Below are 24,811 nucleotides of genomic sequence, written 5' to 3'. Positions count from 1 at the left end.
CCATTTCCCTTTTGGTTGCGGCTCCCTAAGCCTCTTGTTGTAGCATCATGGACTTTACCAACGCTGTCGTGTCGTGGCACGTACATAGTGTGAAATAAAAACATTCACCTCACTCTTGACACTTCTCAATGTATGCAAATAAAAGAAATCATGTACATATTGTGATATATGTTGAAGCGTCTACTACGGTCATTATCATGTACATACCTATCCGGGGAGTCGTGGTCCTGGATGTGGCGCATTTGCGTGCTTTTCCACTTGATAAGATGCTTAATTTGGTTTTACAATGTATATATTCCAAGTGTTTCATGGTGGCATACTCACCTCGCCTACAAAGACTGATGTGGGCAAAAACTGCCAAAAATAGCAACTAACACGCGCCGTTGTAGAATTGCATGGAAAGTGACCCAAAATGGTATATTGATGAAAAATGATGCTTATCTATGCTTTTTATGCTTATGCGAGTGATCCCACAAATTTAGGGATTTTCTTGACTCCGTTTTGGGATTTTTCGCATCAAAAATGAGCTGAAAATGGCCTAGTTTTGGTCCAAAGTGGCAAAATGGCCTAAAAATTGACACATCAGCTCATATTGCCGTAGGGCAGAGAGAGAAGGGGGCTTTTTACAAAGAAAACCAGCAATTTTTCTCTACTATGTAATGGCTTCCATGGTTGCTCAATCTATGTGTAGGGCAGTCCCGCCTCTTCGAAATCTTGTATCTGAGCTAGAGAGGGAGTGAATTAGGGTTTCCCCTTATCAAAATGGTGTGTGGGCTTCACTTTAGAATCTCATAAATCTCTGCAAAATCAGAAAATTGTCGTCGTGAAGGTGGAAGCTGGAGCATTCCTTTCAACTGTTTGATGTTACGACTATGTAATTGGGGGCGAGGCTACATGATACCATGAAAGAGGTTTGGGTTTTGATTGAGAATTGTGCTTGTATGAGCATCAAGGTTTCATGGCTAAAACTTTAGTGTTTTTCAATGGTATTTTTAAGTGAAATTGAATGTGATTTGGTGATCCTCTCACCATAATCTCGACTACGAAAACAAGCAGACTCCAAGCACGATAGGCAAGAGGGTTTGTGACTCTGCTGTCACGAACGCTCTTAGATTTTCTGTCACCCTTAGAAAGAGGGTTGGTGAATCTCCACAAACGCTTTTTCACGAAGTGTTTGTGACTCTCATCGCGAACTCTCACAGCCAGAGGTTCTGCACCTTCCCAGCTAGACCGCACACATTCCGACAGCGCCACCATAGAATTTGGTGCAATCCATGGAGTAGGTGGGGATGGAGGAGGATCTGAAAATAGTCCTCTTGGTGTAGGGACTTCTTCTCCAATTCCATTCTCATCAGTTTCACATAAAGTATCCATTCCGCTTCCGGTGATGACCATACACTGAGTGTTGGGGATACTTGGATACTTAGGGTACTTCGAATACTTGGGTACTTGGTACATGGGGTTTTTGGGTAGTTGGATACTTTTTTTTTTGGAGATAAATAGACATTAATTAAAAAGAAGAAAGACACAAGACCTCAAAGGTGAGGAGTAGTTGGATACTTGGGTAAGAGTGTCACGTAACACATCCAACCCTGTGTGTCCGTGGACAAGCTACAGCAGGACAAGGGTTCAGTCAGTCCGGTCAGTCTAGATTTAGAAGTGATCTAGCACTTTTGTGAATCTATTCGTAGATCGTGCATGCCCAATCACTTAGTGTAGATGCATATCCTCTGGTTGCACACAGCATGATCATAAGCACTCCCATCGGAATCCATCAAAATCCTTCAAGGGAATTTTACAATGCATCTAGCCTATTTTCCCTATTTTTGACATTTTTTACTTATTATTTTTAAGTGACTTTTGTTGGAAAGTAGGTAGGGCAAACTGAGTTTGTTTGTATATAAGCAAACCTAAGCTAGCACTAATTGGCAGAAGAGGCAGCAGCAGCTCCACAGCTCAACATGCAACTTCTCAAGCAAGAACCCCTTGGGGGCGATTTCCCTCAAGCAGACTTCCTTAGCGTCTTCCATCTCCAAGCTTCACCGCAGGAAACCCAACAGCCCTAGCGTTTTCTTTCAAGCAAAGATCGCCAACAGATCCCAGCCTCTAGCGTTTTACAGATCACAGCCTTTAGCGTTTTTTATCCCAACCTTAATCCCTATAGATCTCAGCCATGGGCGATCTCAGGAGACCCCTTTGACGCCCTCTTTCCTAGTCCTTTCAGCCCTACAAGACGTGCAGTTTCAGCCATAAAGACCAGCAGAGAATCAGCGTTTTCCACAGCCCAAAGCAGCGTTTTCAGCAGCAGAAATCAGCCCCAAAACCAGCGTTTTGGATTTGCAGCAGATTTCAGCCTTGAGCGTTTTCGGACAGCAGATAAAGACCTTCAGTTTTCAGCCCTAGTGTCGGCCTCGTCATCTCCGTCATCGTCGTCGACCTAGCCTAGACTTGCATCAGTCACATGCATCCTAATTGTACCAGTTTGTGCAATCAATAGTAGACCACTCTCGCCGACGAGAGTGGGGCCTTCGGAGGAGGGTTTTACAACATCTTGGTGTCGTATTCTCTTCTCTCTCTATCTCTCAGTCTCATACACTTGCACACACAGTGTCCATTCACTTTGTTAGTGATCATTGCACTCTCTCATTAAGAGCGGAAGGCTCTCCCTTCCATAAGAATAAAAGGAACCTTGAGCACAGTTCGGAGCACTCATCTTGAGCAAAGTTCAAACATTCATTCCGCTGCACCTTACATTGGTATCAGAGCTTTGGCAATGTTTTGTATCACTCAAGGAAAAAACTACAAGAATCACAAGAATTTTTTTTTGCTTGTTGCGGTCGCACGAACCCAAGTTCGCTTGGGCGTGTCGATTCCTAATCGTGTTTTTGAAGAGTGACAGGAATCCCAAGGAAGAAGGACTTGTCCAGCCTCCCCTTGTGCCTCTTTTCACTCATTGAGAGCGGATCGTGCACTTAGCGGCCGGCCAATCGACGTGAGGTGGGAAAAAGCAACCTTGGTGTGAGCGCAAGGCCGCCAAGGGCTGCACCCACAGAAAAGAGAAGAACTCGGGCGAAGAGAAGATCCTTCTCAAACACGGATTGCAAGCGAAAGAAAACCTCAAGAACCTCAAGACCCCTCAAGAACCCAAGAACCCAAGACCCTCAAGAACCCAAGTTCCTCGTGAACTTCAAAACCAAAGATCATAGTGCATGGTCATCACCCGAAGCAGAATGGATACTTCGCATACAGGTGATGGGCATGAGAGAGGTGACAAAGAGTTTTCTCTACCAAGAGATTTTTCCGACCCTCCCCCTTCTCCATCTACGCCACGAGTTGTACCAACTCCTATGGAGGTGATGGTCAAGTCGATGATGGAGATGATGGCACAACTAGAAAGAAAAGCAGAACGACAGGAAGCCAAGGACCGCGAGCGCGAAGAAAGAAACGAAAGAATTGCCATACAACAAGAAGCGACTCGCATTGCTTTGGAACGCGAGCGCGACGAATGAAAAGAAAGAAAAGCACAAAGAAAGGAGGAATCTGAAGCAAGACGAGCGACCTTGGAGGCCAAGCGTGAGGCTCAACGACAACTCCACACTCAAGAATTGGTTCGACAAGTACTTGCCTCGAAGTGCGAACCAGCCAAAGATCGTGGGAGTTCCTCAAGTGGCGCAAGCCACGATGCGGATTCCAACAACACAGTCACAAAGAAGTTGACTTTCAGTAAGTATGATGGTAAGATGGATGCTACGGTTATTCATTCTTGGTTGCATCAATTTAATGCTTAATTTGTGACAACTAAGAAGACAGGAAATAGCAAAGTTTTGACGGCAGCCATATACCTTGCCGGTGATGCCATCAATTGGTACCACGCATGGCAAGAGGCACAGTTAGCCGCACACCTAGAGGAAGCCGACGAATTCACGCTCCTTTCCTTCAATTGGGCTGATTTCCAAGACAAGCTCAAGGCGCAGTTTATGCCACCTCAGTACCTCGCACGATTGAAGGACGATTGGCGCGCTCTCAAGCAAAATGGTATGCCGGTTATGTCTTTCTCTAATCGTGTTTTGCAGCTAGGTACCCAATTACGCAAGTCGGATGATGAACGCAAAGAGGCATTCCTTTTTGGGTTAGACGACTATATCAAGTTTGATGTAGAAGTCTTCGACCCAATCAATCTCAACAAGGCGGTAGCGGTTTCTCTCGCACAAGCGATGAAGCACAACAAGGGAAAGCCTGAGGAAAACAAGACTTCCACAAGTGCCTCTCAGACTTCTCAGAACCCTAATAACGGTAAGAATAGTAAGAACGATAACTCTTCTAATCAATCTTTCAACAGTCTCTCAGAAAAGAATTCTTCCAATGAACCTAAGGGTAAGGCTAACACAATTGCTAAACCTAAGCTTACTCCAGATGAAAAGGTAGCACAAGGAATTTTAGGAGGATATATCACATCGGAAGACCATAGCACTTATTCTAAGGAAGGTCGTTGTTTTCATTGTCACATTAAGGGTCACATAAAAAGAACATGTCCTAAGCTTGAATCTAAAGAATCCACAGAACCCACTTCCTCTGTCAATGCAATTACTGATAACACGAGTGTGCCCCAAGTTTCTCCTGACCCTCCCATTGATGATTCTCTCATTAAATGTTATGGTCATATGACGGGGCAGCGTTTTGTCATATTGTTTGACCCAGGTAGTATGCATGATGTGATCAGTCCCTCTCTTGTTGAGAGAGCCCACCTAGAGGTTAGTCAGAAATCTCCTCTCGAGGTCTCTGGCTTTGTTCCCGGTATGGACTCTCTCATCACGCAAGAGTGTCTTGGTCTGTTGTTTACAATTCAACAAGCTGCTTTCCGTAGAAGATTTTCGTAAGCTTAACCCTCTCATTGATTGGGAGGCTAACACTTTCACTCTCAATGCCAAAAGTGGCTCTCCCATTGTCATTCATGGAGAGGAAGTTGTTCATTCTCCCTCTCTCATTGCTAATGTGCAGGCAAAGATTGAACGAATTCAGGAGAAGGAGACTCTCGGTCTCTTCTTCTCCCAAGCATAACACACATGATTTGCATGATAATGATTTGAATGACAATGATGAGCATGATGATTTGGATGACACTGACAAGCATGATGATGAGCATGATGATTTGGATAACAATGACGAGCATGATGATTTGGATGTTAATGATGAGCATGATGATTTGCATGATCAAGATGTGATTTCTCACAAGCATGATAAGTTGCATGAAGAAGATGTGATTGTTCACAAGGATGATGTGTGAGTTGATGCTTTTCCTAGCGAAGCTAACCTCGTTATAGATTCGATCAATCACGAAGAATCGATCTTGGCTTTCGAGTCAAGGTCCACAAATCCCTCACAAGAAGATTCAATAGATCCCGAAGAACCGATCTTGGCTCTCGAGTCTAGCTCCAAAGAACCCTTACAGGAAGTATTATGTGTTCGCATGATTAGTCAGCACGCATTGTACGAGTGTTTCATTCGTGATCGTTTCCTGTATTTTAATCAGCGTCGTTGTGTGATCCCTTTTCCTGTGCATGACATATTGTACGTTGAGCACGTTTCACTCACGAATGAGCACGAATGTATGCGGATGGTTCATGAAAAGCTGAAAAGTATGTATGTAAGGAAGTCACATTCCATATCTCTTCCTTGGCACGACACAGTTGTAGATAGAGCACAAGCAAGTATGAGCACCAAGCATGGGCATTTCCGTTGTGAATTGCAAGAGTTGATTGATTTGGATCAGAATGACAAGATTCGATCTCATTGTTTGCATGTGTGTGGTGAACGGGTTAGCACTCCATCTCTTTGTTCATCTACATTGCATGCACAGTCTTTGAGGAAGACAAGATTTTTTCCACTCACTTTACATGGAATAGGTTTTGTGTTGGAAATGGCTTCAGAAATTTTCAGCCATGGTGTCACGTGACGCATCCAGCCCTATGTGTCCGTGGACAAGCTACAGCATGACAAGGGTTCAGTCAATCCAGTCAGTCTAGATTTAGAAGTGATCTGGCACTTTTGTGAGTCTATTCGTAGGCTGTGCATGCCCAGTCACTTAGTGTAGATACATATCCTCAAGGGAATTTGCCAATGATTTTAGCCTATTTTCCCTATTTTTGACATTTTTCACTTATTATTTTTAAGTGACTTTTGTTGGAAAGTAGGTAGGGCAAATTGAGTAAGTTTGTATAAAAGCAAACCTAAACTAGCACTAAATGGCAGAAGAGGCAACAGGGGCCAAGCTCAGCAGGCAACTTCTCAACAAGACACCTTGGCGATTTCCCTCTCCAAGCAAGAAGGACCTCCCCCCATTGGCGTTTTCTCCAGCAATTAGCCATCGCCATCAAACCCTTGCCCCTAGCGTTTTCTCATCAGCAGATCATCGCCAGAAGCAGAAACTCAGACCTAGCGTTTTCTGCAAACTCCCATACTTAGCATTTTTGCAGAGCTTTCCCTAGCGTTTTTGCAGATCAAAGCGTTTGCATATTTGCAGCGTTTTCAGCCACAGCAATGCAGCGTTTTCAGCAATGAACAACCTGTAAATTTAGCCCTAAGAAAGTAGCAGATTCAGCCAGGAAAGACCATCAGTTTTCAGCCTAAAGAAACCTCAGTTTTCAGCCCTAAACTTGCAGATTTTCAACGACAAAGACCCACAGAAACAGCCCCCAAATCAGTGTTTTTTGGATTGTAGTAGATTTCAGTATTTGGACAGCAGTAGAAAGATTGCAGATTTCAGCCCTAGTGTCGCTCTCATCGTCATCGTCGTCATCGTCAACATAGCCTAGACTTGCATCAGTCACATGCATACCGTTTGTACCAGATTGTGCAATCATAAGTAGACCACTCTCGCCAACAAGAGTGGGGCCTTCGGAGGAGGGTTTTACGTCTCTGGTGTCGTATCTCTCTTCTCTCTCTATCTCTCAGTCTCGTACACTTGCACGCACAGTGTCCATTCACTTGTTGTGATCATTGCACTCTCTCATAAAGAACGGAAGGCTCTCCCTTCCATAAGAACAAAAGGAACCTTGAGCACAGTTCGGAGCACTCATCTTGAGCAAAGCGCAAACATTCATTCCGCTGCACCTAGCATTGGTATCAGAGCTTTGGCAATGTTCTGTATCACTCAAGAAAAGAACCACAAGAATCACAAGATTTTTTTTTGCTTGTTGCGGTCGCACGAACCCAAGTTCGCTTGGGCGTGTCGATTCCTAATCATGTTTTTGAAGAGTGACAGGAATCCCAAGAAAGAAGGGCTTGTCCAGCCTCCCCTTGTGTGTCTTTCCACTCATTGAGAGCGGACCGTGCACTTAGCGGCCGGCCAATCGACATGAGCTGGGAAAAAGCAACCTTGGTGTGAGCGCAAGGCCGCCAAGGGGTGCGCCCGCGGAACGGAGTAGAACTCGGGTGAAGAGAAGATCCTTCTCAAACGCGATTTGCAAGTGAAAGAAAACCTCAAGAACCTCAAGCACCCAAGAACCCAAGACCCTCAAGAACCCAAGTTCCTCGCGAACTCAAGAACCAAAGATCATAGTGCATGGTCGTCACCCGTAGCGGAATGGATACTTCGCATACAGGTAATGAGCATGAGAGAGGCGACGAAGAATTTTCCCCACCAAGAGATTTTTCCGACCCTCCCTTTTCGCCATCTACGCCACAAAGTGTACCAAACCCTACGGAGACAATGGTCAAGCAGATGATGGACATGATGGCCAAACAAGAAGAGACTCGCATGAACATGATGGCCCAACAACAAGAAGCAGATCGAACTGCGTTGGCACAACAACAAGCAAATCGCATTGCTTAAGAAAGCAAACGCGACGAACGAAAAGAAAGAAAAGAACAAAGAAAGGAGGAAGCGGCAGCACAAACCGCAGCCTTGGAGGCCGAGCGTGACGATCAAAAGGTGGCCTTGGCGGCCGAGCGTGAAGCTCAAAGAGTGGCTTTGGAGATCGAGCGTGAGGCTCAAAGAGAACTACGCACTCAAGAATTGATTCGACAAGTACTTGCCTTGAAATCCGAACCAGCCAAAGATCATGGGAGTTCCTCAAGTGGGGTAAGCCACGATGTGGATTCCAACCATCCAGTCACAGAGAAGTTGACTTTCAATAAGTATGATGGTAAGATGGATGCTACAGTTATTCATTCTTGGTTGCATCAATTTAATGCTTATTTTGTGACAACTAAGAAGACAGGAAATAGCAAAGTTTTGACAGCAGCCATGTACCTTGCCGGTGATGCCATTAATTGGTACCACGCATGGCAAGAGGCACAATCAGCTGCGCACCTAGAGGAAGCCGACGAACTCACGCCCCTTTCCTTCAATTGGGCTGATTTCCAAGACAAGCTCAAGGCGCGGTTTATGCCACCTCAGTACCTCGCACGATAGAAGGACGATTGGCGCGCTCTCTCAAGCAAAATGGTATGCTAGTCATGTCTTTTTCTAATCGTGTTTTGCAGCTAGGTACCCAATTACGCAAGTCGGATAATGAACGCAAAGAGGCATTCCTTTTTGGGTTAGACTACTATATCAAGTTTGATGTAGAAGTCTTGGACCCAATCGATCTCAACAAGGCGGTAGCGATTGCTCTCGCACAGGAGATGAAGCACAACAAGGGAAAGCCTAAGGAGAACAAAACTTCCGCAAGTGCCTCGCAGACTTCTCAGAACCCTCAGAATGATAAGAATGGTAACTCTTTTAACCAATCTTCCAACAGTCTCTCAAAAAAGAATTCTTCCAATGAATCTAAGGGTAAGGCTAACACAATTGCTAAACCTAAGCTAACTCCATATGAAAACGTAGCACAAGGAATTGTAGGAGGATACATCACGTCGGAAGAGCAAAGCACTTATTCTAAGGAAGGTCGTTGTTTTCATTGTCACATTAAGAGTCACATACAAAGAACATGTCCTAAGCTTGAATCGAATGAATCTAAAGAATCCACAGAACCCACTTTCTCTGTCAATGCAGTTAATGATAACACGAGTGTGCCCCAAGTTTCTCATAACACTCCCATTGATGATTCTCTCATTAAATGTTGTCATATAACGGGGCAGTGTTTTGTCATATTGTTTGACCCAGGTAGTATGCATGATGTGATGTGATCAGTCCCTCTCTTGTTGAGAGAGCCCGCCTAGAAGTTAGTCAGAGATCTCCTATCGAGGTCTCTGGCTTTGTTCCCTGTATGGACGCTCTCATCACGGAGGAGTGCCTTGATGTGTTGTTTGCAATTCAACAAGCTGCCTTCGCTAGAAGATTTGTTGTTTCTCCTCTCTCAGGATGTGATATGATTTTGGACATTCGATGGTTTCGTGATGCTAACCCTCTCATTAATTGGGAGGCTAACACTTTCACTCTCAATGCCAAAAGTGATTCTCCCATTGTCATTCATGGAGAGGACATTGTTCATTCTCTATCTCTCATTGCTAATATGGAGGACAAGATTGAACGGATTCATGAGACGGAGACTCTCAGTCTCTTTTTCTCCAAAGCATGACACACAAGATTTGCATGATGATTTGAATGATAATGATAAGCAGAATGATTTGGATGACAATGACAAGCATGATGATTTGCATGATCAAAATGTGATTTCTCACAAGCATGATGATTTGCATGATGATCAAGATGTGATTGCTCACAAGCATGATGAGTTGCATGAAGATGATGTGATTGTTCACAAGGATGATGTGTTAGTGGATGCTTTTTCTAGAGAAGCTAACCTCGTTGTAGATTCGATCAATCACGAAGAACAGATCTTGGCTTTCGAGTCGAGGTCCAAAGAACCCCCACAGGACAATTCGATCATTCAGGAAGAAGCGATCTTGGCTCTCGAGCCTAGGTCCAAAGAACCCTCACAGGAAGTATTATGTGTTTGCATGATTGATACGCACGCATTGTTCGAGTGTTTCGTTCGTGATCGTTTCCTGTATTTTAGTCCGCCTCTTTATGTGATCCCTTTTCCTAGGCATGACATATTGTACGTTGAGCACGGTTCACTCATGGATGAGCACGAATGTATGCGGAATTTTCATAAAAAGCTGAAAAGTATGCATTCAAGGAAGTCACATTCCCTGACTCTTCCTTGGCATGACACATTTGTAGAAAGAGCGCATGAAATTATGAGCACCAAGCATGGGCATTTCCGTTGTGAATTGCCACAGTTGATTTGCTCTAGATCATAAGATTCGATCTCATTGTTTGCGTGTATGTGGTGAACGGTTTAGCACTCCGTCTCTTTGTTCATCTACATTGCATGCAAAGTCTTTGAGGAAGACAAGATTTTTTCCACTCACTTTACATGGAATGGGTATGTTCATGGTTTTGTGTTGGAAATGGTTTCAGGAGTTTTCAACCATGGAGATTCTTGAAGAAGAAAGAAGCATGACTCTCAACGAAGTTGAAGCATTGAAGGAGCCACAGAATACTCTGTGTCGCATTCAGCGCGGCCCAAAGAAGCAAGTATTGCAGACCTTTATGGCTTCAGAAATTTTCAGCCATGGTGTCACGTGACACATCCAACCCTATGTGTCCGTGGACAAGCTACAGCATGACAAGGGTTCAGTCAGTCCAGTCAGTCTAGATTTAGAAGTGATATGGCACTATTGTAAGTCTATTCGTAGACCGTGCATGCCCAGTCACTTAGTGTAGATGCATATCCTCTGGTTGCACACAGCATGATCATAAGCATTCCCATCAGAATCCATCAGAATCCTTCAAGGAAATTTTCAATGATTTTAGTCTATTTTTCCTATTTTTGATATTTTTCACTTATTATTTTTAAGTGACTTTTGTTGGAAAGTAGGTAGGGCAAATTGAGTAAGTTTGTATATAAGCAAATCTAGACTAGCACTAAATGGCAGAAGAGGCAACAGGAGCCAAGCTCAGCAGGCAACTTCTCAACAAGACACCTTGGCGGTTTCCCCCTCCAAGCAAGAAGGACCTCCCCCCATTGGCGTTTTCTCCAGCAATTAGCCATCCCCATCAGACCCTTTCCCTAGCGTTTTCTCATCAGCAGATCATCGCCAGAAGCAGAAACTCAGGCCTAGCGTTTTCTGCAAACTCCCTAGCGTTTTTGCAAATCAAAGCGTATGCAGCTTTGCAACATTTTCAGCCACAGCAGTGCAACGTTTTCAGCAATGAACAACCTGCAAATTCAGCCCTAAGAAAGTAGCACATTCAGCCTGGAAAGACCATCAGTTTTCAGCCTAAAGAAACCTCAGTTTTCAGCCCTAAACCTGTAGATTTTCAGCGACAAAGACCCACAGAAACAGCCCTCCAAATCAATGCTTTTTGGATTGTAGCAGATTTCAGCCCATAGCGTTTTTGGACAGCAGTAGAAAGATTGCAGATATCAGCCCTAGTGTCACTCTCATCGTCATCGTCGTCATCGTCAACATAGCCTAGACTTGCATCAGTCACATGCATACCGTTTGTACCAGATTGTGCAATCATAAGTACACCACTCTCACCGATGAGAGTGGGGCCTTCGGAGGAGGGTTTTACAACGTCTCTGGTGTCGTATCTCTCTTCTCTCTCTATCTCTCAGTCTCATACACTTGCACGCACAATGTCCATTCCCTTTGTTGTGATCATTGCACTCTCTCATTAAGAACGGAAGGCTCTCCCTTCCATAAGAACAAAAGGAACCTTGAGCACAGTTCGGAGCACTCATCTTGAGCAAAGCGCAAACATTCATTCCGCTGCACCTAACACATGGAGATTCTTGAAGAAGAAAGAAGCATGACTCTCGACGAAGTTGAAGCATTGAAGGAGCCACACAAGACTGTGTCGCTTTCGGCGCGGCCCAAAGAAGCAAGCATTGCAGACCTTTATGAAGTTTAAGTACCGCACGACCCACACATCAGAGTGAGCCGGCGAAGAGTCCCTTCCAGGATTCCGGATGCTATTGGCGATCTCCCTCGACGCCATACAGTTCGGTACCAGTACCTCACTTTGAAAAGGAGGGGATGTCACATGACACATCCAACCCTATGTGTCCGTGGACAAGCTACAGCACGATAAGGGTTCATTCAGTCCAAGTCACTCTAGATTTAGAAGTGATCTAGCACTTTTCTGAGTCTATTCGTAGACCGTGCATGCCGAGTCGCTTAGTGTAGATGCATCTCCTCTGGTTGCACACAGCATGATCATAAGCATTCCCATCAGAATCCATCAGAATCCTTCAGGGGAATTTTCCAGTGCATTAAGCCTATTTTCCCTATTTTTGACATTTTTCACTTATTATTTTTAAGTGACTTTTGTTGGAAAGTAGGTAGGGCAAATTGAGTAAGTTTGTATATAAGCAAACCTAGGCTGGCACTAATTGGCAGAAGAGGCAGAAGAAGCTCCACCGCTCAACAGTTAACTTCTCAAGCAAGAACCCCTTGGGGGCAATTTCCCTCAAGCAGACTTCCTTAGCATCTTCCATCTCCAAGCTTCACCACGGGAAACCCAACAGCCCTAGCGTTTTCCTTCAAGCAAAGATCGCCAACAGATCCCAGCCTCTAGCGTTTTACAGATCCCAGCCTTTAGCGTTTTTTATCCCAACCTTAATCCCTACAGATCTCAGCCATGGGCGATCTCAGGAGAGCCCTTTGACGCCCTCTTCCCTAGTCCTTTCAGTCCTACAAGACATACAGTTTTCAGCCATAAAGACCAGCAGAGAATCAGAGTTTTCCACAGCCCAAAGCAGCGTTTTCAGCAGCAGAAATCAGCCCCAAAACCAGCGTTTTGGATTTGCAGCAGATTTCAGCCTTGAGCGTTTTTGGACAGCAGATAAAGACCTTCAGTTTTCAGCCCTAGTGTCGGCCTCGTCATCTCCGTCGTCGTCGTCGACCTAGCCTAGACTTGCATCAGTTACATGCATCCTCATTGTACCAATTTGTGCAATCAATAGTAGAGCACCCTCGCCGACGAGAGTGGGGCCTTCACAGGAGGGTTTTACAACATCTTGGTGTCGTATTCTCTTCTCTCTCTATCTCTCAATCTCATACACTTGCACGCATAGTGTCCATTCACTTTGTTAGTGATCATTGCACTCTCTCATTAAGAACGGAAGGCTCTCCCTTCCATAAGAATAAAAGGAACCTTGAGCACAGTTCCGAGCACTCATCTTGAGCAAAGTTCAAACATTCCGCTGCACCTTACGAAGAGAAAAGCCTTCTTAAACACAGATTGCAAGCAGTACCAAGTACCAAGAGAACCAAGTACCCAACTACCCAAAAACCCCAAGTATAGTAAGAGAAAAGCAGACTGAAAGTATACTCGGGGTTTTTGGGTAGTTGGATACTTGGTTCTCTTGGTACTTGGTACTGCTTGCAATTTGTGTTCAAGAAGGCTTTTCTCTTACCCAAGCTCAACTCCTTCTTCTAAGTGTACCCCTTTGCGCCCTTGCGCTCACACCAAGGTAGCTTTTTCCCACCTCACGTCGCTAGCACAGTGCTGTTGTAACCATCTGCCATGATGTGTAAAGTCCATTCCCAATGAGTGGAACGAGGAAGGAGGGGAGGCTAGACAAGCGCTTTTTCTTTGCGTTACCTACCACTCTTCAAAAACACAGATTAAAGAGATCGACACGTCCAAGTGGTCTTGGGTTACATGCAATCTCAAACAAGCAAAAAATCTTATGAAGTTCTTTTATTGCTTAATGGCCCTTAAGACATAGCGATGAAGACTCGAGCGCGCCTGATGCGCGATGGCCTAAGGGTGGGAGTGGCTAATAAGTTCGGAGCAAGGACAAGAAACTTCTTCGATAAAAAATCTGAGAGAGATTCTTTAGGTTTTTTTCTTGGGTGATGATACCAAACATTGCCAAAGAGCTCTAATACAAATGTTGCTACACAAGGGATTTATGGTGATAACTCAAGATTGGTGCTCCCTATGTACTCAAAGTTACTTTTACTTCATGAGAGAGATGTGCAATAGACTAGAGATAGAAGAGAATGATACTGAGAGTGAAGGTTCTCTGTGCGATAGAGAGAGAAGAAGACTAACATTGGATGGGGTGCCAAACCCCCCTCCAAGAGCCCCCTCTCTATCGCTAGAGAGGTATTTGCTTTAGATTGAAAAAATGCTCCTACAAAGGTCCTAGATGCTGAGATGTTGATGGAATCATGCTACTGATGCTTGGATTTGCTAGGCTAAGGGTTGAAATGCAAAAGCGCTAGTGGAACTGATGGGATCTGCGACCATCGACGAGGCTATGGTTGATCTGCTCTGGCCAATGTCGCAAGTGCTGATCACGGAGACGAAGATGGACTGAAAGCACTGGCTGATCTTGTGAATTGGGGCTGAAACGGAAACGCTGGCTGAAACTGATGCTTGAGGGCTGGAGCTGCTAACTCTAGGGCTGATCTGGTGCTGCGGGCCGATGATGGCAAAAACACCAGAGATGTTGAGAGATGTTGATGGTATTGCTGGGGAAAACGCCAAGGTATGATGTTGTTTGGTGCTTGTATTGCGGTACCTAGACTTATGCTTGAGAACTTTTACATGGAATTAAAGTTGGGTCGGGCAATGCCAATAAAAAACCCACGACTTCTAAAATGCTGGCTAAATGTCACTTATAATAAGTTAATAAACTCACTTATAAGAATTGCATCACATGCACTTCATTCCCTGGGCTTGGTACAAATGCAATTGTATGGGAACACTCTCCAATGCCTACACCTAGCAAACACTAGTTGTAGTCATGTGCAATCAGAGGGTATGCAGCTAATCTGAAGTGCCTAGGCATGCACATCCTGCGTACAGGCTCACAAGGGTGCCATAACATTTCCTAGGCTGTCCTAAACCCTAGAAGTAGGAGTTAGCTTGTTCGCATGCACGTAGTGTTAGATGTGCACGTGACACATAACAATGGCTTCAACATTCCAGGTAAAAAACCATGACATTGGGAAAAAAATACAACAGCAACCTGGCCAACCTCTAGGCACAATCTAGGCACGTAGTGTTAGATGTGCACGTGACACATAACAATGGCTTCAACATTCAAGGTAAAAAACGATGACATTGGGAAAAAAATACAACAGCAACCTGGCCAACCTCTAGGCACAATCGGGACACCAATGTCGCAAGTGCTGATGACGACGATGAAGATGGGCTGAAAATGCTGGCTGATCTAGTGAATTGGGACTGAATCTGGAAACGCTGGCTGAAACTGATGCTCGAGGGCTGAAACTGCTAACTCTAGGGCTGATCTAGTGTTGGGGGCTGATGATGGCTAAAACGCCAGAGATGCTGATGGTATTGGTGGGGAAAGCGCCAAGGTATGGTGTTGTTGGTGTTTGTACTACGGTACCTGGACTTATGCTTGAGAAGTGACCCCTTTATATGGAATTAAAGTTGGGTCGGGCAATCCCAATAAAAAACCCACGACTTCTATAATGCTAGCTAAATGTCACTTATAATAAGTTAATAAACTCACTTATAAGAATTGCTTCACATGCACTTAATTCCCTAGGCTTGGTACAAATGCAATTGTATGGGAACGCTCTCCAGTGCCTACACGTAGCAGACACTCGTTGTAGTCATGTGCAATCAGAGGGTATGCAGCTAATCTAAAGTGCCTAGGCATGCACTTCCTGCGTACAGGCTCACAATGGTACCATAACATTTCCTAGGCTGTCCTAAACCCTAGAAGTAGGAGTTAGCTTGTTCATATGCATATAGTTTTAGATGTGCAAGTGGTACATAACAATGGCTTCAACATTCGAGGTAAAAACACCATGACATTGGGAAAAAAATTACAACAGCAACCTGGCCAACCTCTGGGCACAATCAGGGCTGATGGCCGGGGATGAGTGAATTACCTCACATACAGCCGAGTACAGTGACCAAAAAACCTCACTCCTTACATAGGTTCTAAGAGATAAGGAGATAAGTTATACCTGGTATATACCTAGATGAGCTCAAAAAACCTCAAATTCAACGAAAAAAAAAAGCAAGTTGAAGCCTCATAATTGTCATCCGCAAGACTATATAGGTCCATTAATAACATGCATAGTATCAACTAAATACTACCACATCCCTAATAGCCTTGTCAACATGCTCCCATACAAACACACAAATTCGCATGCATCAACACAAAGGTCTACATAGCTTGATATGATAAGCTATAGATGAACCTTGGGGATGCATAACTGTATTAGTAAGCATGCAAGCGTGAATTCAAGATGGCAAGCAAAAATTTGCAAAACAGCTAGCTGCAGTCAGAATGCTTTGTTTGAACTAGACTACTATCACAAACAAAAAATTTACCTCAGGGGATGCTTCTTGCAGGAGCTTGATCATGGACGTCAACAAGGTTCTTTCTTCCTCCAATATTGCTCTAAATTCAACATCTAATGACGAGCTCTTAGCAGTAACAAAATTGGTGGCTATCTTTGCACTTGTTCCCTGCACATCAGCTGCTGCCACCAATTTTGACATTTTTGTAGTCCTTCGTTGAAGAATAGTGGACATGGCACCAACTATCAAAGATACCAAGCCACCTACATCCTTAGCAGGTATATCCTTCAGAAGCAAGGAGTCGTACAGGAGTCCATTAGCCCCCGCCTGAAGGAAGGGAAAATCTATATCCCCAGCCTTTTGAAGTCCTCCAACTTCTTGTAGGAAGATCGGTATGCTCACTCTTTCCCTTATACTGTCAATCACAACCTTGGCATCTGGTTCACTGAGGCCTTGAAGAATCAGAAAGTCTGCTCCTTCACTTGCAGTTGCAAGCAGAGCTGATTCAGCTGAGCTTACACGTCTTGCTACCAAAGGCAGCACTGAATTATCTGGGTTGACATTCTGCAACATACTTCTTGCTACAACTGTGGATAACCCTACATTTTTTAACAAAAATGTGTGAAATAAAACTAGACAGTAAGATCTATCAAGCCCGAACTTCCATGAACTCGAATATGCACACTCACAGTAAACTCCTCAAACACCATGCTTGAAAGTTGAAATAACGCAAGATACATGAAAACAGAACTGACGATAAGAGCATTAGATTACAACACATGAACATTCATGGCCTCAAACATGCACCCTCAAATTCAACTCCCTGGACAACACCCTTGAGACAATGTAATACACGTAGAAACAAAATCGAAACAGCAAGTATGTTACTGAGTCCACATCAAGTACCAATGCTTGGAATACTCACATACAACGTACTTGAAAGACTAAATTCCGAAGGCTCTCAGCGTGCCCTTCAGACGATGAACTGACGAACAGGGTGAACAAGCATACATGAAAAATTCACAATGACTATAAAGACTGAGCCAGATCAAAATGGCTTTTTAAATTGTCATAGAACACAACTCTTTCCGTGCTAAAACCACTTGACAGAGTCATACCATCATCAGATAGAAGGACACCACCAGCTCCAGCTGCTGCAGTAATATCAACTCGATCAGCTATAAGAAGCTCTGCTCTGCCTCTGAGCATGGCTTTAAGTAAACATGCTGCTTCATAGAGGCGAGCACCACTGCTGCTGTCATCTCCACCTGTGGAACCTCCTGATTCTAAAACAACCATTGTAAACCCAGCAGCTACTGCAGAGTCCAACTTGTCCAAGAAGTCTTTATCCAGTGGCCCAAGTGCATCTGAAACCTTTACCATCATGATAAGACCAGGAAGTCGGACCTCAGCTCGGCGCAAGCCCCCTGGAAAGATGCCCTTTAGAGCTGACCCCTTGTCAGTTTCAGGCTTACTTGTTCCCTGATCCTGTGCTTCAATCAGCACCAAATCCATGTGTTTGTCATCAAGTAATGTGGAAGGTGCTTCCAAGTCCACATTTTTCTGTTCAGAAAGCGTACTAAACTCTGCTGCACCATTGGCACGGGCACGGATATATTTATGCCTGTCAGTTCTAGAATGAATATAATTTTGACTCTTCAACGAGCATAAACGATGTGAAACATGTGATCCTTTGGTCCAAGCACCTCTCCTTGTCTTCCACGCTAACCCTGATAGCAATCTCTGATGCACTGCATAACCATCTTCCTGGCAGGTATGTGCAATTACAGGACGACGCACAATTTCCATGTATGGAACCCCTGTAAAGCACTGGAGGAAGTGCGAATTTGTCACCTGCAAAGATCACATGTGGTGTGCGTTCTATGCGCAGTTAGCATCAAAAGAGAAGACCCTTGTACAGCTAGTGTCATAACAGGTGACATGCATTGCATACGGGCACCCGTTTCTGGGATAATGGAAGGCATGGAGAAGTGCAGCTCCTGGAATTTTCTGTGTCGTCAGTGTGCAAGAAGGCCGCCTTCGAAAAAAACGAACAAGAGCCCGACGTTCGAGTTTTCTGGAGCTGCAGAAGAGGCTCTCTATGAGCTCCAAGCAGGTGGGACGGGAGACGAATGCCGCTTCAGCTCGAGAGCTGGTGGACTCCGTTATCCGGCACTTTTCTCCACCCTCGCAATTTCACGACACGTCAGCTAACAATCGTTCTGAAGATCAGGTCTGGGCCACAAGTTTCTCCTTCTCATGAATCCTCTCTTTTCTTTTCTTTTTGAAGCTGTTAGAAGCTTTGCGTCGACTAGTTTTACCCACACCCACATGTCTCAAGGGTTGAACCATAGTGGGTGCACATAAAGCCCCTCATCTTAACCACTAGGCAAACACCCCTTGACAGAATCCTCTCTTTTTAAATCGATTAAGAGGTGTGATAGGCATATAAATCTCATTTTACTACTGGCTTGCTAAAAGAGGCCTTCAAAAAAAACAGGCATGTCATCACGAGTATTGTTCTGTGGTACAACTGGTGTCCAAGGAACAGTTATGTACATGGAGAGCCCTTCCACTATTAAGATGTGATCTTTGAAGAGCAATACGTAACTCGACCATGCAAGCATAAAGCACCCAGGATAACCGAACAACTTATTACATTTACTTTATGTAAGAGAGAGAGTCACGATGCTAGAGATTAACATACATCTATACCACAAACAAGACATCATGCACGACGAATATCACAAACAAGTACGTGAGAGCCCGAGAAAATAATGGCATAGAGAGAATGGTATTCACAAGATGGTAAATATCCCATTGCTACGAGAAATGCGGGTGAGAAACGATGGATGTTGACATGCTTGCCATGCAGTGCATGGCATTTCATGGATGGGATAGAGAGAAATAATAGGAACGCCTTGTCAAGGTAATACACAATTAGTGCTCCAAATCCCCAATGTTATAGTGAGTGCCCTCACAACCATGGTGTGTTGCTTACAATACTCTAACCATCAATGTCACTCATGAGTGAGTGCTCTCACAACCATGGTGTGTTGCTTACAATACTTAACCCTCAATTCCACTCATGGTGTGAGTGTAAATACCTTCAAGTGCATACTCTCTATGCTTTGTGGTACCTCGACTCCCCAAGAGTGTGCCAATGACCTCTTTATATAGGAGGAGGAGAGGCCGAGTAAGATGTGATTGGTACAATTCTTCATTTTGCCTAGTGAAGGTGACGTATGTAGTCTTATGGTGTCTCCTTGGCCTTACAAAAAAAATGCATACCATAGTCACATGGCTAGATACTCTATGTCAGAATATCAAGTAGTTTTTCATGTAATCATACCGGAACTAGTCACTGAAATGAGAGTTTTCCATTGAGAGGATTCTTTAGAGGAGAGCCATAGGTAGTGCACGGTTTATTTCATTGCATCGTTTACACATTATAACAACAAATCATAAAACATAATTCGAAGAGAAAAATACAATAAGATTGACAATTTCTTGAGGGCTGGATTTGCTTGGAGCCGGTCTCCCCTCCAAAAAGACTTTCTATTATAATTTTATCAATGAGATCTCTGAGTACAATACAAGCTTGTGCCCTTTGCGAAGCTTCCTTGAACCATGAAGATGGTGAGCTTCATGATTCACAAATGGTGTAACCCTCCTTCTAACCCATGCAGGATAGAGGTAGATGAGGATGAAGAGAAGTATTTCTTAAGCAAAGAGATAATCTTTTTCTAGTATGTTTACTCCATGAGCAAGAATTTATCATAGCTAAAATAACAGAGAAAAGAAGATAATGAACTTTCATGAATCTACTTGCTTGGATTTTCATCCATAGACAGGTGCTTGAGCAAGGAGACCATCATTTTGTGTGTGTGTGTGTGTGTGTGTGTGTGTGTGTGTGTGTGTGTGTGTGTGTGTGTGCGTGTGTGTGTGTGTGTGTGTGTGTGTGAGAGAGAGAGAGAGAGAGAGAGAGAGAGAGTACTTGCTTGGCCACTTGGGCACATTGGGCACATGAGAGTGTGAGAAAATGAGAGAAAATGTATCCAAAATCCCACGAGCCCCTCTTTGTCCCCTTCCCCACTTGCCAAAAGTCTCAGAATGGAATATTAAGTACGTGGACTAGTCATGTGAGAGAAATCAAGGGAGCAATTTTTTGCATATGTGGCCACTTGTCCCCCCCTTCTTGAAAAAACTCGCCCCCACTATTATAGCTTATGAGTGTCCTCCTGGTCGGACACACATTTCAGAGCCATACATTGTACTTTATTTTTCCGAGATCCATGTACATGAGCTAATGTAATTTTGATCCTAGAGCTATAGAATCTCACAAGATGCTCTAGGCTGCTGCAAACAAAAACCATTTGGTCTCTTTCTCTAGAAGCTTCTCATGAGGTGGTTGGTAGGTCGCTCTCCCTATGAAATGACAAAGTGTTACCATATATATGTGGTAGTGATGTGTGTGAACACACTTAGGAAAACCGGGGTATTTTTTTCCTCAATAGGAGGTTTTTCCCCCGTGCATCGAATAACACCCATCACTCTAGGGATAACTTATTTTTCCATTGTGCACTAAGCAATACACTCTCTATTGTGTGCCTTAAGCTTCTTCATCTTCTCCAAGTTGTGTGTGTTTCTGTGCAACCCTATTTTCAACAATTGTTATTAGAGCAGGCCGCGTCATCCCGGGCATAGTCGTCAACATCGCTAACACCGGCCTGATCACTTTCTCCGATTTGGGTTAGCTTTGGTGAGTGTCAGAAGGTTGACAAATCCTTCAAGCAAGCTCAACGAGCTTGGTCTACTCAGAATTTTGATTCGGGCTCATTTCGGCCCCCGTTTCCACTACAGGCAGTATTATGCATGCTTTTTTGTCCTTTTGTGAAAAATTTTTGTTAGTGTAATTTTTTGCAGGACAGATCCCTTGCAGTCATTCCTCTTTGTGTTGTCCTATATAGCGCATGTTGGTCCTACTTTGTTTTACCTCTTCTCGAGTAGTTTTCACATCAGGTGCAATCACTCACCATGGCTGACAATAACACAAATGTTTTCAAAATGTTTGCTTCTGAGGATAAATTGGATGGGGATAACTATCCAATGTGGGCTTACTTGATGCATAAAGTTCTTGTGTCAAAGGGTGTTTGGAATGTTGTGCAGGGCTAAATCATCAAAACAGGTTTGGGATATTCTGGTTGGTCTTTATGCAAGTCGTTATGAGGCTGAAGTTGCATTGTTGCATAAAGAAGTAGAATCAAAGAATATGCATGAGGAAGATCACACGGACACTTTCCTTGCTCATATCAAGGATATTAATGAGCAACTCATTTCTACAAAAATAAGTTGCAAAGTCATTTCTGACAGTTCACTTGTGCAGATTGTTTTTGATGCATTGCCAGATTCTTACTAGACTTTTGCTAGTACTTGGAGACTTATGACACAAGGAAATCCCGATGTTGTCAAGTTTGATGCATTATGCACATTGCTGTTTACGAGAGTCACTTTCAAGAAAGAACATGGCTAAACAGCGTGCAGTTGAACAGGCCTTTTGTTGCTGCTAAAAGAAAAGGTGGTAAGAGCAATGTAGCCACTTCTCACGATTCTTCAACAAAGTGGCAAATCATCTATTTCTAATGCTTTTGCTAGTAGAACCTTGTCAGGGAATTTCAATGAAAAGGTGTTAACTGAGTCAATGTCAGTTAACAGAAGCTGCTAAAGACCGAAGACATACGAATGCACATCGAGGATGAATACAAAGAAGCAGTGAAGATTGGAGTTATACATTTTCCACATTTTCCCAAATTGGTCATGTATTGTAAATTCCCGAATTATTTCAATCCATTGTAATATTTTTATGTGTTATGGGCTCAGTGGGAGTTCCAAGATGTAAAGAACATGTCAGTTAGTGTGTCTAAGTAGTAGATTCAATAAGTGGTGGAGCCCTAAAGGCCTTGGACACCCGGACATTGCATATTTTTACCCTAGGTATATAAGGCAATGTGTAAAAGAAATTAGGGTTCTCAAGCTCATTTGTTGAGAGCACTCTTTGGTGAGAGCTCTTGAGGTGTGTGGCTATGGAGTCTTGAGCTTCTCCTTGCTCATGTGACTTGGTTAACACTAATCAATGCTTAATTCTCTTTCACTATGTCTCTCTCATGCTTCTTATGATTGCTAATGATGCTTTGATTAGCTAGATGGTAACTAATTAGTGGTTAATCCATCTCTAATCTTGTGTGATTTCCCTCTCTTTCTTGTGTGTGCATGTAGGTTTGATTAGAGTGTGGTTCTCGATAGATTTATGTGTGTGTGTGTTTGCGATTAGTGTCCTGCATAATAGGATTAGTGTTGTGTGCGTCTTGCAATCGTTAGTGTGTGTGATTGGGTTGATTAGAGGTAAAGAGCAGTGGATGTGGAGATTGCCCATCATTGTGGCTTAGCTCCTCCATAGGCCAAGAAGCTCACCTCGTAGAGTCACCACTACAACAAAAACAGGTGTTATCGACGCATATATCGACGCTGCCCGTCGCTATGCGCGTCGCTATGAAACCAGTCGCTATTAGCGACGCGGATAGTGACGCTCATAGCACGGGCATAGCGACACATATATCGACGACCATAGCAGAAAAAAATTTTCTTGGGAAGAGGGCAGGTAGCCTGGCCTGTGCCCAGTTAAAAGATGGACACAGCCACAGCCAGACTTCCTGCCCTCTGCCCAAGAAAGCGAGCAGCACCAAAATATCAACCATGCTCCCACGCGCGGAAATTTCGGCAGAGTTCCCTTTGTTTTTACATAAACTTTTCAAAAAAAAACATATCATGTATACGCCTCCTACATGCTATCCATGTAGGATCTCACATAAGATTTAAGGCCAATGAAAGACAACCGTACCAACTGAAAAGCATAGCCATAACTTAAAAGCATAACCATAACTTAAAGGCATAACCATAACGAACCATAACCATAACTTAAAAGCATAACCAGAAAGAGAAACAATAACTGTCTATACAATGACAATGACAATAATCATAGCCATAAGGGAAACAATAACTATCTGAACACTAATTGTTTGTACAAAAAAGATACACAGAAGCGTGTCTGTGTCTTACAAAGCATATAGATGAAATCTGGTCCACTAATGACTAGGCGTCGCAACCTGCACATAGGACAACTCACAAAAGTAGTATTGATATTACTTCACATATACTGACTTAATTAAATCAACTCACATATATTAACGTCTCACCTCAAGCGATCAGCGAGACTGTAAGGCCTCCCAGTCTACAGGCTCTCCTGAAGCTTCAAGATCATTCAATACTTCATAGATACCTCTGCGATATCCATCTGACTCCTCTTCGCATGATGGAACTCGATGCATCGCAAGATTCTGCCTTTATACAAAAATCAAAGTAATAAGAATACATGATTCATTGCGTTTTAAAAAACGCCATAGTTAAGATTGGATTAGAAACTCACAAACTCATAGCGAAAGGTGTCGAAGCCTCCGCTGCCAAGATGAGATGTCCCCCTAGTCATCTGTCGTACCTGCGCGGCCTCACGCTGCTGTCTGAACCGCGTGGCCGCTGTTCGCTCATCCTCCCTGATCTGCAGCCACGTCTCGTGTGGGATGCCCAAAGGCTTCGACGAGCTGGTCCTGAAAGCCTTCCAAGCTGCATCTCGTCGATGTTTGATGGTGTCCCGTGCAACACCCTTGATCCACCGCGCCGAAACAACGGAAGAACCCGGAGCAGACTGGTACTCTCTTAGGATGGTCTCCACTATGTAAGTGAGTTTTTCCTTGTCTTGCTGATCCCAAGACGTCAGAATGCTGGTCGAAAACTACAGCTCCACGAGCTGGCGAATCCGTTGTCGCATCTCAATCCCGACTCTATCCATGTCAACAGAACCATCTCCCCGTACAGTATAGAGCTTGGAGGCACTAGGATCGTGTGCCCCCCAAGGTGTTCGAGGTGTGCCAAGAGGTGTGTCGAGAGGTGTGCCTGGGTAAGACGGGGGTCGTGAGCGAGGAGGGGTCAAAGCATCTGTGGACCCTCCTCCACAGCAACCACCACCTCCACCTGACGATCGCCGAGATCGGCGAGTCCGCCTCTGCTGCGGAGATGAGGACGTACCCGCCTCTGCCCCACCCCTAGGTGTCGAAGCGACCGTGATGGGAGAAGAAGGCATCGTACCCATAGGTGTCCTGAACCCCGTAGGCGTCCCTCCCCTAGGCGTCGGTCCCTCGGGTGTGAAGCCCGGAGGCGTAGTACCCGTGCCTCTGGCTACCCAGTACTGAGAAGCCTCTTCCATCTGAGCAGGCGTCATCCGTGTAACGAAGCCCATGAATGCATCTGCACTCATGGAAGCGGGATCTGGAATCTCGTCTGCCATAATAAAGTCCTGCACAAAGAAAGTAAAATAAAGCGTCAGAACACAGTTGTTTAAATTAACTTTAAGCTTAATTTTAAATCAAAGTCTTCACACAAACACTTACAGGCCTAGGCCTCGACGAGTGAGGCATCATCGATAAGATCTTGCACCGTATCATC

At 44.2% G+C, this 24,811-nt stretch overlaps 1 protein-coding gene across 1 annotated transcript in view; it reads right to left on the bottom strand.

Annotated features, from left to right (window-relative positions):
* Window positions 1-18,432, bottom strand: part of FZL (FZO-like protein) — a 74,079-nt gene extending 55,647 nt beyond the window's left edge. Inside the window, exons 1-2 of the mRNA XM_086500422.1 lie at window positions 17,374-18,432; window positions 16,286-16,854 (exon numbers count right to left, since the gene is read on the bottom strand). Coding sequence (XP_086356548.1) covers window positions 16,286-16,854; window positions 17,374-18,064 — 1,260 coding nt within the window. The 5' untranslated portion in view covers window positions 18,065-18,432. The remainder of the gene's footprint in view (window positions 1-16,285; window positions 16,855-17,373) is intronic.
* Window positions 18,433-24,811: the final 6,379 nt, after the last annotated feature.

The sequence above is a fragment of the Adiantum capillus-veneris genome, chromosome 25 (genome assembly GCF_014529385.1).
Source record: "Adiantum capillus-veneris isolate H3 chromosome 25, ASM1452938v2, whole genome shotgun sequence".
Taxonomy (NCBI): domain Eukaryota; kingdom Viridiplantae; phylum Streptophyta; class Polypodiopsida; order Polypodiales; family Pteridaceae; genus Adiantum; species Adiantum capillus-veneris.
The sequence above is the reverse complement of the archived record's forward strand: the minus strand, read 5'-3'. Positions and strand labels throughout refer to the sequence as shown.